The following is a 13066-nucleotide window of genomic DNA, read 5'->3' as shown; positions in this document are numbered from 1 at the left end:
TCCAAGGCATTTTTGTCTGTTCATTTCTTACTGTTTGTCGAGAAGTTGGAGGAGCATATTTATTAACATTCTCAGTCAGTTGGATTCATACCTGATGGCTCCTGATAGTCACCACACTTTTCTGTTTTTCTTGTATTCATGTCATTCATTCAAAATTCCATGGGCAGTAAAGGAACTTTAAATTCTGTACTTAAATTAAATGTAGCTTAATTATATATATATATATTAAAATCTTTCATATATATGGCCTATTCGCTTTGGCTTTGTATGTGTTCTAATTCTTAGAAACATTTGTGTGTAATAATGTATGATTTAAATTTCATGTATCATCAGTTATTGCATCTGTTAGTGTTTTTTAATTTTTTTCTGACAAGCAATGATAGTATTTCCACTTCCTCCCCACCTTTTTTCTCTTTCATGTTCTACCTTCTATTAGCTCACAGTTTTATTTCTAAGTGACTATCTTTGCATAATTAAGATATCCTATGTTTCTGTTACCTGGGTTTTCAGCTTTGAGTCATGCCTTTGATTCCTGGCTCATATAATGAGAACAATCAAGGTACTTACTCCGCTTGCTACCTTCTTCCCCCTTCCCTTCCTGTGCTAGTTGTGTCATTTCTGCATTATCAGGGCACAGACATTGACATTCTGATCTGCCACTCTAAACTTTTTGGGTTTTAGTGTTGGTTCTACGGTTAAATATATATTGAATGCTCACCATCAGTTCTTTCACTGTGGTTTCCTCAATTATCTGTTGGTTGACCAAAGTTTGTTCTCCAGTAGTTTCCTCCAGGGCCATGTGAACAATATTCCTCGAGTCCTTGTATGTTCAAAAACAATTTTCTTAGCTTCACAACTTCCAGAAGGTTTTTTTAGGAGTACACTTTTGCTGGTGCTTTTTGAGATCTGCCTCTAGTAGGCTGTTTCACTTTTCTTTTTCTTGTTTTCTTTGTTGGTTTTGAGTATAGCCAAGAGGAGAAGAGGCAAATTACTATTTTATGACACTATCTTTAGACAGGAAGTCCTTGAATTATATTTAAATGTGTGACATTATAGTATAACAGCAAAGAACATGGGATTTGAAGCTAGATGCACCTGGCTTCTAAACTGAACTCTACTGCTTGCTACCTGATAATGGACAAACAGCATCCCTTCTTTGACCATCATTGTTCTCATCTCTAAAATGGAGACACTTTTCCTATTTCATGTTGTTGTGAGGAATAAATGAGGAGCTATAGTTGAAAAATAAACAAGGACCTTGTATAGCATTTTGCCAATAGCAGATGTTCAGAAGGGTAACATTATAATGTTTCGTGGATCTCCTGGCATGGGTGTCATTCATAATGGCTTTAACCCTCTCTGGATGGCATCATGTAGTTACCCCTCACTCAACATTGATGGTGATGCTGTTCTCTGATGCTGTCCGAGAGACTTCTCCTATTTCACCCACAATTCTGTCTAGGGCCGTCAGTGCCACAAGAGAGGGACATATTCATTGCTCGGAAGCCCTGGGGAGAAGATAGTCTCCTCCAAATGGCAGGGGTGAGGGGTGGGGTAGTACCTGAGCAGGATCTGTCAGGAAAGGCGGGACTTCTTCAGGGAGAGGTGGGAAGGGCCAGAACGAGCCCTGGATTCTGGATATTCCCTGGCCTAGATCCTGGAATTAGAGACTCAGGTGGGTGGGCTCGAGACTTTGTCACCCCTAGCAGGCCTGAGAAACCAGGAGGCAGGATTCTCGTCGTGGCAGTTCTGGATGAGGTCAGAGGAGGCTGGGTGTCGGATTGGAAAGAGATACATGTAAGGTATAGGTAGTTAAGTTCTTGCTCTTTGCCCATTTGTTCTCAGGTCCAGGAGTCCCAGGCAACCATAGCTCCTACCACATCGGCCAGCCACAGCTCTGATACCATCTCTGCTGGTCACGGCACCTGCAGAAGTCAGGGCACCATTGAGCCCATGGACACAGAAACCCAGGAGGACAGGAGAACGGCCGCTGGGCAGAAAACTGGAGGCGAGCAGAATACAGAGGTGTCTGGGAAGATGCAGATGGATGGGAGGATGCAGGGAGACAGAGCACACACGGCCCAGAGGACACAGGCAGATAGGAAGACACAAAGGGATGTTGTGACCCAGGAAAGTGAGAGACCAGAGTCAGACAGGAATTCCCAGGAGGATGTGGTAATACAAGGAAGAATGGGGACACGGGCAGATGAGAGGATACGGGACGACAGAAGGGTGGGGGGAGATAAGGGGACACAGTCAGAGGGGAGCATTCCCACAGCCGTGAAGGGTCAGTCAGAGACGGAGTCCATGCCCAGTTTTGGCCCGCAGCCGAGAGCCCCTGAACACCCACTTGCGGAGGACCCTGGGTCTCCTCAGATTGTTGAGTGCTTTGACCAGACCCCAGAAGAGGTCTCTGTCCCAGACAAACCTGGTTTTATGCTCGGATCTGATGAGGCAGCAGGAAGAGCCTCTGGGAATGGCGAGGAAAGCGTGCTGGGTCCCCGGGCAGGGGGCCTCACTCTCCAGGCACAGCTGCCTCCTGGGGGTGGTTTGAAGCAGATGCGAGACGGTGGAGAGAGATGTCAGTGGCCAGGTCCAGTTAAGGACAAGCCAGAGGAGGGCTTATCCCAGGGCCCCAAGGAGGCACAGACAGGGGAGGTGCCATCTATGGATCTGGGTGGCTGTCCTCCAGTGGGCCTGAGCCCAGAGGTGCCCACTCTGCCCGCTCCCCCGGGGGCTGGCCTGACTGATAAGTCACAGGAGGGGCTGCCCAGCACCCCAGCTTCTCAGCGTATGAGTGCAACTGCCTTCCAGCCCTCCGGGGACCAGGCCTTGCTGAGTTCAGCTCTCCCACTTCGCCTGGGGCCGGGGACCCCCAGCCAGAGTCACCCACCAGAAACCCTGGCAGCTAACGGTGAGGGGGCCTGCGCCAAGGTACCAGACACGGAAGGGAGGACTTCAGGTCCCCGGACCTGTGACCCTGGCCTCATAGATTCCCTGAAGAACTACTTGCTTCTGCTGCTAAAACTATCCAGCTCGGAGACGAGTGGAGGGAGCACTGAGGTCCAAGAGGGAGTTGCCACTGGAGGCCTGGCACCCTCGCCCACTTTGGCCCCCACCGTGGAAGTGGCCGGTCTGAGTCCTCGGACGTCGAGGCGCATCCTGGAGCGCGTGGAGAACAACCATCTGGTGCAGAGTGCGCAGACCCTGCTGCTGAGCCCCTGTACCTCCCGCCGCCTCACCGGCCTCCTGGACCGTGAGGTGCAGGCCGGTCGTAAGGCCCTGGCTGCTGCCCGGCGCCCTGGCCCCAGCCCTCTCTCTGTCCCTGCCATCGTGGTGGGTGAGGAGGAAGGGCCTGGGCTGGCCTCAGAAGCATCCAGTGAGGGCGAGGCAGAGCTTTCCCTCGAGGGGCCAGGCCTCCTGGGGACCTCTCAGGAGAGCAGCATGGGTGGGCCACTGAGGGAGGTGGGTGGCCAGGCAGTCCCGGGGCAGGCACTGCTGTCGGCAGAGAGCAGGGCCCAGGAGTCCTTCCAAGAGGAGGAGGTCCCGGGGGAAGCTCTGACAGATCTCCCTGCAGCTACACCCGAGGAACTGGCGCTGGGGGCCCGGAGGAAGAGGTTTCTCCCTAAGGTCAGAGCAGCAGGAGATGGGGAGGCAACCAAGCCTGAAGAAAGGGAGAGCCCCTCCGTTTCCCCCCGGGGGCACAGGAAGGGCCTTGCACCTGGATCCCCGGGAACTCCCAGGCGGGAGAAACGCTCACCTACTCAGGGCAGAAAGGCAGGCATGCTGGAGGTGCCACGGGCGGAGGAGGAGCTGGAAGCCGAAGACCTGAGCTCCAGCTCCAAGGCGGGCAGTCTGGATGCAGAGCTGGCCCCCGATGAAGGCAAGCAGGATACTCTGGCCAAGCCAAAGAAAGCCAAAGACCTGCTAAAAGGTGAGCAACAGGGAGGGACAGGTACAGCTTCACAGGAGTGGGCTGTGCAGGAGAGTACAGTGCTGGAGTACGTGTCTTCTAGGGGCTCAGTGTCCCTTCCTAAAGGTATTCTTGTGTAATAATCCCACGGGCCTTGGAATCAGAAAGGCCTCGTTCTCATCCTGGCTTTACCACTCAAGTTGGTCATGGTACCAGATTTGTAACACTGTGAGGGTTAAATGGGTAGGATAAATCAAGTCCCTAGCACAGGGCCTGGCTTCCATAGCATCCTTGCTCTGTCATCACCATCACCACCACAGGTCCCTCTTTGCCTCCTGAGTACACAGTGGTACAGACAGGACTGAAGTGCAGGTTCCTAGAGTTAGGAACTCAAGTTCCTGTCTTGACTGCTGTCTGTCTGTGATCTCAGCTGTGAAGCTCTCCCTGGCCTGGAGCGGGGATATGGTGGGTTCTTTAAAGCTAAGAAGTCAAGGCAAAAGCCTCAGAGCTACAAGCAGGATGCAGGTGGGGGCCATGACGTAATGGGTTTATGTGGGGACTTGAGTCCTGTTTTCTCTCAGCCTGTGTCACCAAAGATACCTAGGGAAGCAGGGCCAAGGCCAGAGCAGGCACAAGATGGAAGGAGAGTGGCTTGTCCCTCCTAACTGTGCCCGGGCTCCCAGCCCCACAGGTGATCCGGAAAATTCGGGTGGAGCAGTTTCCTGATGCCTCGGGCAGCCTGAAGCTCTGGTGCCAGTTTTTCAACATTCTTAGTGATTCAGTCTTGACATGGGCCAAGGATCAGCGCCCCGTGGGCGAGGTGGGCAGGAGGTAAGCCACCTGACCTGGCTCCCTGATTAATTCCAGCAATAATAAGGTCGGGGCATTGTCGTGGCATTTTGGATTTGTCACCTCATTTAATTCTCACAACAGCCCTACTAGAAAGATTCTAGTATTCCCATAGTAAAGAGGAGGAAACTAAGGCTCAGAGGTATTGAGTCCCTTGCCCAAAGTCACATAGCTAGTAAGTGTCAGGACTGCAAACCTGACCTGTGTGCTCCAGGACCAGCCCTTGACCACAGTGCCCCCTGCCACCTGCCCAGTGCTCTCAGAACCTGGATTCACAGCAGCCTGTGAGAGCGGGGTCCTAGGAGCCTCAGGATCTCAGTCTGGCCCTGGGCTGTACTGTGGTGATGGCCTCATGGGAAGGGTCTCCCCTCTGCAGTGCAGGAGATGAGGGGCCTGCGGCCCTGGCCATCGTGCAGGCGTCCCCTGTAGACTGCGGCGTCTATCGATGCACCATCCACAATGAGCATGGCTCAGCCTCTACTGACTTCTGCCTCAGCGCCGAGGGTGAGTGTGACCCCTGCCCCCGATCCCAAGGGGTCTCTACTTAAGGTCTGGCTCCTGAGTCGGGGGCAGGGAGCAGTCATTTTTTGCAGAGATGGAGCTCTCCCTGGGCAGACCCACCTGACGACAGCTGCTTTCTTTTCTTTTTGTCCACACAGTGCTGTCAGGATTCATCTCCAGAGAAGAAGGTCAAGGTATGATGCTTCCGGGGGGAGGAATGGGTGCCCCTGCTCTCTTTAAAGACTTGGTGTCTGTTCCAAACACCATGTTTGTCTCCTCATCGGCTACCCTTTCCCTCCTGGTTTAGGATACGGTTTGTGGAGGAGGGTGGAGAAGGATTGCAATTTCAGAAGATTAGGGGGAAGAGGTGGGCTAAGGGACCATCCCACAAGGGGTTAGTTCAGCCTGTGCCTTTTGCCCAGGTCGGAGCCCTTGGTCAACAGCAGGACCAGCCACCAAGGTATTTTTCACCCAGCCAAAGGGCAGTAATGGACAGAGAGTGAGCGTAGCTGAGGGGTGGGCTGGGAGACTGTACCACTTTCTCCTGCCCCCCAGGCCCCATCTCAGTCCTGTGGGAGCGTCTGGTTTTCCACATTTCTCTTGTTGCCTTTCAGTTGGAGAAGAGATTGAGATGACCCCCATGGTGTTTGCTAAGGGTCTGGCTGACTCTGGCTGCTGGGGGGACAAGCTCTTTGGGCGCCTGGTGAGCGAGGAGCTCCGAGGGAGTAGACACGGGTATGGCCTTCGGAAGGCCTCCCAGGCCAAGGTCATCTATGGGCTTGAACCCATCTTCGAGTCAGGCCGCACCTGCATCATCAAGGTGTCCAGTCTGCTTGTGTTTGGGCCCAGCAGTGAAACTTCTCTCCTGGGCAGAAACTACGATGTCACCATCCAGGTACTGTCCGCTGCCCCTGCCCCATCCTTCCGCTCTGTCATCCCTCTGCTTTCCTAGCCTGGGTCCTCTTGGGAAGCCCAGTATAGAGGTGGAACCCATCTTAATCTCAGCCTTACCTTGACGAGAGCCTAAGATGCAGCCCAGGCCATGTCTTTGGAGGCATCATTTTCAAACTATATTTTTCAACAGAAAACTTTTCCACTGCCCTCAAATCTATCTTGCACAGAAGCCTTATTTGTGAAATAAAAAGGGAGTGATTGTGGGGGTGGGGGGGGTGCCTTACTCTTCACAGCATGGCCCCTGGGGTACTGCCACTTATCACTAGGGCTCCAGGAACCATGCTTTGGAGACCACTTTGAAAACGAGTCCAAGACTCTTGTTTTACAAATGAGAAGCATGAGGTACAAAGTAGGGAGGAGAGTAGGAGTGAACCCCACCTCACCCAGGGCTATAATACCTCCCTGCAGCCTCTAGGAGATGGCCTCCCACTTAGAGGGAGGCACCCCAGAGAATAGAGGCACTTCCTTGCTGATTAGAGTTGCTTCTGTTTAATCCACAGGGGTGCAAGATCCAGAACATGAGTCGAGAGTACTGCAAGATCTTTGCAGCTGAAGCCCGGGCCACGCCTGGCTTTGGGGCGGTACCTGAGTAAGTGCATTGTGCTGACCTGTTGACTTGAGCTTCTTCCAAGAACATGATTTCACAGCCTCTGGCGGGGCATCCTGAGTAATGACCATGAGCAAATGGGCCCCAACTAACCCCCATGCTCACCTCAGTTGTTCCACAAACTCTAGAAACAGAGACCTCAAGATCCACTACCTGCTTTCGAAAAGCTTGTATTCTGGTCTTCAATCTCCTCCCACCCACCCCAATTCCCCACTCCTTGGCCCAGTTTTTGCTGATTGCAGGATTTGGGCCCAGCAGGTTCTGGGCCTCTCTGAAGGTGATGGGGTAGGCCAAAGCTTCTAGGCAGACTGATCAGGACTCTAATGTGATAGGCAGGCAGGGCCAGTGTGGTGGGTTTTTAAGGATTCAGCTATAAATAGTAATTGTTTCCATTCTGAGACTTGGAATTTTAGCTCTTGAGTATTAGGGTCTAGCTGGCACTGAGCACAGTCTAGTTGAATCCTCTCTAGAGGAATTCCTTTCTGTTTGACACACATCCCTCACCCAAGCACAGAGGCCATAGCAGGGTTCAGTTCTAATCCCACAGACCTCAGAGAATAGACAGGACTCGGAAGCCAACCACCTCCATTTCCTTTCCTGAACTCAGTGTGGAACCTCCCCCCATCCCACCCCCCACCCCTTCCTTGCTGTTCTTCAGGCCCAGAGCTGAGAGCTCCATTCTTGGAAGGGTCTTCCTTTTGGATGCAGGAGTATAGCATTGAGGTGGAGGGAGGAGCTCTCTGGGTCCATCCTTCCTGCTCACTGCAGGGTGACACTATGTTTAGGATCATCCCACTGTATCTGATCTACCGGCCTGCAAACAATATCCCATATGCTACCCTGGAGGAGGACCTGGGCAAGCCCCTGGAGTCTTACTGTTCCCGGGAATGGGGCTTTGCTGCGGCTCCAGCAGCACCTACCAGCTCTGAGGCTGTGCAGAAATGCCAGACCTTCCAGCACTGGCTGTATCTGTGGACAAATGGTGGCTTCCTTGTCACCGATTTGGCAGGTATGAGTGTATGAAGTGCACGTGTGCATGTGCAGGAGCATGTGTGGATGGGTGGGGTCGCTGTGCTTGCTAGCCTGTGCACACTTTCCTGTGTGTTCTCCTTTGCTTTCACAGTGATCTTGTAAAGTGCATTGGACAGAACCACTTTGTATGCAGCCCTGAGACAAATCAGGGTCTCGTGGAGCCCAGTCTATAACTGCAACTGTATTTAAGGACATGCACTTCAGGCTCCACTTAAAATTAAAACATAATTTCTTTCAAAGAACATCGCACAGGGTCTAAATCAAACCCCATAACCACCTTTTCAAAATCTCCCTTCCCTTCCTCCCTGCAGCTCTGCTCTGAACTTTTCCACTCTCCATACTTCCCAAACTCTTCCATCATGGCCTTACTTTTCCTCCTTCCCCACTCCCCCCTCTGGCTTTGGTAGCTTTTTATTAAGTAAACAAACTTAGTCTCTGTGTCTTCTTTTTAGTTTATTTCTGTTACTCCTGTTACTCAGATTCTTCCCAGCAAAGGAAGTCCAATAAGCATATGTTCTCTCTAGAAATAATAATATCTTCCCTGCCTATCACTCAGACTTGTCATGAAGATTAAATGAGACTTGTATTTGGTTTTTGTTTTTGTTGTTTTGCTTTTTAGGGCCACACCTGCAGCATATGGAAGTTCCCAGGCTAGGGGTCGAATCAGAGCTAAGCTGCTGGTCTACACCACAGCCACAGCATTGCAGGATCCAAGCTGCATTTGCAACCTACACCACAGATCACAGCAACACGAGATCCCTGGCCCACTGAGTGAGGCCAAGGATCAAACTCACATCCTCATGGATGCTAGTTGGATTTGTTTCTGCTGCGCCACAAAGGGAACTCCTAAATGAGACTATATTTGTGAAAGCCTTCTGCAAACCAAAATTCTGTACAAGTGAAAGCAGTCATCATTATTATAATGCAAAATGGAATGTGATACATGCTGATGGAGAAATGACAAAAAATTAATATTTACTGTGAAACTACTGTGTTCCAGACACTAAGTTAGCATCCTGCACATACTGTGATTCTCAATCCCCCTGTAAGATGGGCAGCATTAGCCCTACTTTTACAGTCGAGGATTAGAGATAGTGACTGGCTAAGCACACATAGCACCAAAGTGACAGCGCTAAAAGCTATATCCAAGTCTGCCTGGTTCTTCGGCCCAGATTTGTGCCTCTCTATCATCCACTGGTACTTAGGCCTCTTGGTGAGAGGTAGGTTACTGGAGGAAGGCAGCCAGACAATGTGCAAATGGGAAAAGAGGGTCACAGCACTGATGCATGAGAGCTAAGATGCTGGGGTGGACTGGCTGGGGTGCGAACTGTTTCCTTTGTCACCACTGGTCTGGCTGTTCTTCAAGGCTGTCTTAACCTACGGGGCCCTATGGGCTTCTTAGAGTGCTTGCTTGCTGCCTTCATGAGTATGTGGAAGCCAGTCTTACCCAGTGTTACATTTCTGCTGGCCCAGCCCTGATGTCCCTTCACATTTCCCCCTTCTCTCTCTTGCCCAGTTGGGCTAATCTGTCAAGAGGAAGAATAAAATTTTAACTCAGCCAGAGGCCGGCCCAGTTTGTGACCTGATCTCATCCAGTAGAGGCAGGATTGCATAGCTGGAAGACTTTTGGACCTAGGAGTAAGAAAGATTGGGCTTTGATTCACAGTGGCCATTGCATAGAGTTGGCGCTCAATTATTCAATGGGTGAATAAATGTGACTTTGCTGCAATCACTTAACTTTTTTTTTTTTTTTTTTTTTTTTTTTTTGCTTTTTAGGGCCGCTCCTGAGGCATATGGAGGTTCCCAGGCTAGAGGTCAAATCGGAGCTACAGCTGCTGGCCTACACCACAGCCACAGCAACGCCAGATCTGAGCCATGTCTGTGACCTACACCACACTCACGGCAATGCCAGATGCTTAACCCACTGAGTGAGGCCAGGGATCGAACCCGCAACCTCATGGTTCCTAGTTGGATTTGTTTCTGCTGCGCCACGACAGGAACTCCTATAGTCACTAAACTTTGAGGCTATCTCCTCACCTGCAAAAATGAGAATATTATGACCACAAATAATACAGAGATACCCACAATGCCAATGAGACAGACCGGGGTGATACCCAGTGAGAGGTACGTGGAGATGTGCCCTGGAATCTGGCACGTTCTCATCGCAGTCAACATCTGTCTTGGAGACTTGGGGGCCCCGGAACTGGTCCAGGCTGCCAACCACTCCCAACTCTCTCTCTTTTCAGGGGTTGACTGGAAAATGACTGATGTGCAGATTGCTACCAAACTGCGAGGGTAAGTGCTTCTTGGGGACAGGATGCCCTCTGAGGGTCTGCTCAGGGTGTAAAATGTCCAGATTCTTCTGGTTCTCCATCCCTGAGGTGCTGGACCTGTGACCAATGGTCCCAGTTGGCCCTAAGGCCATAGAGTAATGTCTCAGGGGCCAGTGATCCCCACCCACTGTGCCCCTGACACACAGACACAGGACCACTTGCAGTCCTGGGCTCTGCATACCTGCTCCTCTTCCTTCTCACTTGTGAAAGCTCGTCATGGTGTAGAAGAGCAGGGGCCCTGTGAGTAGAGTGGTGACCTGGCGTCTGCTCTAATTTATTTTAATGAGGCAGATCATCCTCAAACCAAGTAATGTCCCACATGATGAATGCCAGGGGTCAGGGTATAATGAGACCTCAGTCTGGAATTGAGGTTTGGATGTTACCACCTGAGTGGCATGAGGTGGACTCTCCAGCACCCGAGGGTAAGGCAGGATGTACCTTGGGCATGACACCCAGGTCATGGCCATCCAAGGTCTGCCCCCCAAGGACTCTCACTCTGGGTGGGACCCCCACTCAGCTCTTACTGTTTGGCTGCAGATACCAAGGCCTCAAGGAGAGCTGTTTCCCTGCCCTGCTGGACCAGTTTGCCTCCTCCCACCAGTGCAACACCTTCTGTGAGATGCTGGGGCTAAAACCCCTCAAGGGCCCTGAGGCTGCCCACTCCCAAGCCAAGGCCAAAGGCTCCAAGAGCCCATCTGCCGGCAGGAAGGGCCCCCAACTGAGTCCTCAGCCCCAGAAGAAAGGCCCCCCCAGTCCCCAGGGTGCCCGGAAGAGTGCCCCAAGCTCCAAGGCCACCCCTCAGGCCTCAGAGGCAGTCACCACCCAGTTACTGGGACAGCCTCCCATCCAAGAGGGGGGCCCCAAGGCCCAGGGCATGCGGTAGCCCCACCAGGAGGCTGGGGGCCTCCACCCAGCAGCAGACCAACAAGGAAGCAGCTCGAACCAACGGAGACTTTCCTAATACGGAACTAAACGGAGGTTCACTGAGGAGGCACCACTCGGGACCTCTCTGAGCAGCCTCTCCTCAGTCGGCTCCTCATCAGATGGCTTGGTGCCTGGCACCCAGCCCGGTGGCCTCTCCTGGTGCCGTCACCGCCCAGGGCCCCCAGGCCCCACCTCCAAGTGCCTGGCGGCCTAGGCCCTCCTTGAAGTTTACACTGGCCACTGCTGGAGGCTCCCTGAGTCCTCTGCATGAGTTCTGCCACCACCCCCTCACCCCAGCCCCTGCCGTGAGTGTTACACTCCGGGGCCATGCGGGCCAGCCTTCACCCTCTTCCCTTCACTGGGCCCTGACCTCTCCTCAGGGCTCTGGACTTCCTCTGCTTGTCTGGCCTGGTGACTCTCAGGGTGTCTTTTCCTTTCAGCTGTTTTGCCTCATTCACACCAGCTAATCCTGCAACTAACCTGTCCCTGAGCCCAGCTGGGGCTCAGGACCTCTCCAGAGGCTGTAGTATCCTGTGCAGTGGGCTTTGTGATGCGTGTTCATGCTCTTCCTCCCCCGTCATTCAGGCACTCACCTGCTTCCCGGGCCCCCTTGCACTAGGTCTCCATCCTTGGCTTTGAGCCCAACTGCCTGCCTTTCACTGACTTCTGCTTGTTCTCCTGCCCCAGGGCTTCCCTAGCCCAACCCCACCCTATCACCATACCTGGTGAGAAGCAGACAATCTGGCCTCTCATCCCACCCCAGTACACCCCTCCCCTGCTTCTCCCGGGCCCTCGGTGCATGAGGTGAGAGCTGGCCTAAGGGTCCTTCAGCATCTGTGGCCAGAGGGAAGGCATTGACTTTGAGGGACCTTGTGGTTCATACTGAAAGGAGGTGGAGTCACGGTGAATTTCATATTTCCTCTTGACCAGGGTTGGAGGGCTGGGGCTCTTCTCCAGAGGGAGTGCCCATGAGAATTCTAAGAAAATGCAGTCTATCCACATGTGGGATGGAGGAGTGTCTCTGTGCCTGGGAATTTGGACCCCTGCCCCCAACCAGTAGGTCTTGATCCTGGGGCTCCAGCTCTGGGCCTCATATGTAGGCTCCCAAGGATTTGCTATGCTCAGTCCAGCACCTGGGTCCTTCCTGAGAGCCCTTCCTTTAGGTCTGGGATGGGGTGGGTTTGGAGCCAGCCCCCCTCCTTTGGATTGCAATAAAGGCAGCAACTGTGTGTCCTGCTTGCCCATATCTGGTGTGGTTGTAGGGTATGTGGTCAGGGTCCCCTCTCCCCAGGCAGGTTCTCTGGGGGCGTTCTGCAGTCCTTGTTCCCAGGGAAAAATGAATCCATGTTTTGACTCCTGGGTTGACATTCAGTCTCAGCCTTCCATGGTTACAGCTAGACAGGCTGTGCTTCTTGCACCTCTGGGACGCTGGCTTGTGCCCCTTAACACAAGGGCGCTTAGGCCTTTGAAGTTGCTCCTTCATTTGGAAGAGGAACACAGAGGAAGGAACCTGGGAAGGAAGAGCAGAGCTGGGGCTCTGGGGAAATGCCCAGTATCTCCAGCTGCCTCCACTGCAGCAAGACCAGCCCAGGGGACGACCAGCGCCTGCCTCTCAGCTACTCCCTGACTGCTTCCTGCTTCCCGAGCTTCGGAGGCGTCTCATTCCCAACCTTCTCCACTGCCCAGGCCTTTCCTTGCCTGATGTTTACCCCTCCATTCTGACACTTCTGACTTCTCTACCTCCTCTTGTGCTCAGGTGCCTCTCCCCACTTTTTCCTCTTGCCCAATGTGCCCCAAGCTCTCCCAGCCTGCATATCCAAATTGCCTGGGTGAACTGAGAGCTGGAATATTGTTGATTTATTTATCCATTCATCCTTCATTCAGCAGACCTACTCAGAAGACTTTCTTTATGCCAGACTCTGAGCTGATTGCTGTTGGGAGGCAAGATGTATG

General features: G+C 52.6%; 1 protein-coding gene across 1 annotated transcript in view; it reads left to right on the top strand.

The window, feature by feature from the left end:
* Window positions 1-12359, top strand: part of ALPK3 (alpha kinase 3) — a 51434-nt gene extending 39075 nt beyond the window's left edge. Inside the window, exons 6-14 of the mRNA XM_021098900.1 lie at window positions 1846-3934; window positions 4597-4744; window positions 5139-5266; window positions 5422-5457; window positions 5878-6158; window positions 6718-6806; window positions 7610-7833; window positions 10103-10151; window positions 10727-12359. Coding sequence (XP_020954559.1) covers window positions 1846-3934; window positions 4597-4744; window positions 5139-5266; window positions 5422-5457; window positions 5878-6158; window positions 6718-6806; window positions 7610-7833; window positions 10103-10151; window positions 10727-11072 — 3390 coding nt within the window. The 3' untranslated portion in view covers window positions 11073-12359. The remainder of the gene's footprint in view (window positions 1-1845; window positions 3935-4596; window positions 4745-5138; window positions 5267-5421; window positions 5458-5877; window positions 6159-6717; window positions 6807-7609; window positions 7834-10102; window positions 10152-10726) is intronic.

Source organism: Sus scrofa, chromosome 7, assembly GCF_000003025.6.
Source record: "Sus scrofa isolate TJ Tabasco breed Duroc chromosome 7, Sscrofa11.1, whole genome shotgun sequence".
NCBI lineage: Eukaryota > Metazoa > Chordata > Mammalia > Artiodactyla > Suidae > Sus > Sus scrofa.
This window is presented reverse-complemented; position numbering and strand designations above follow the sequence as displayed.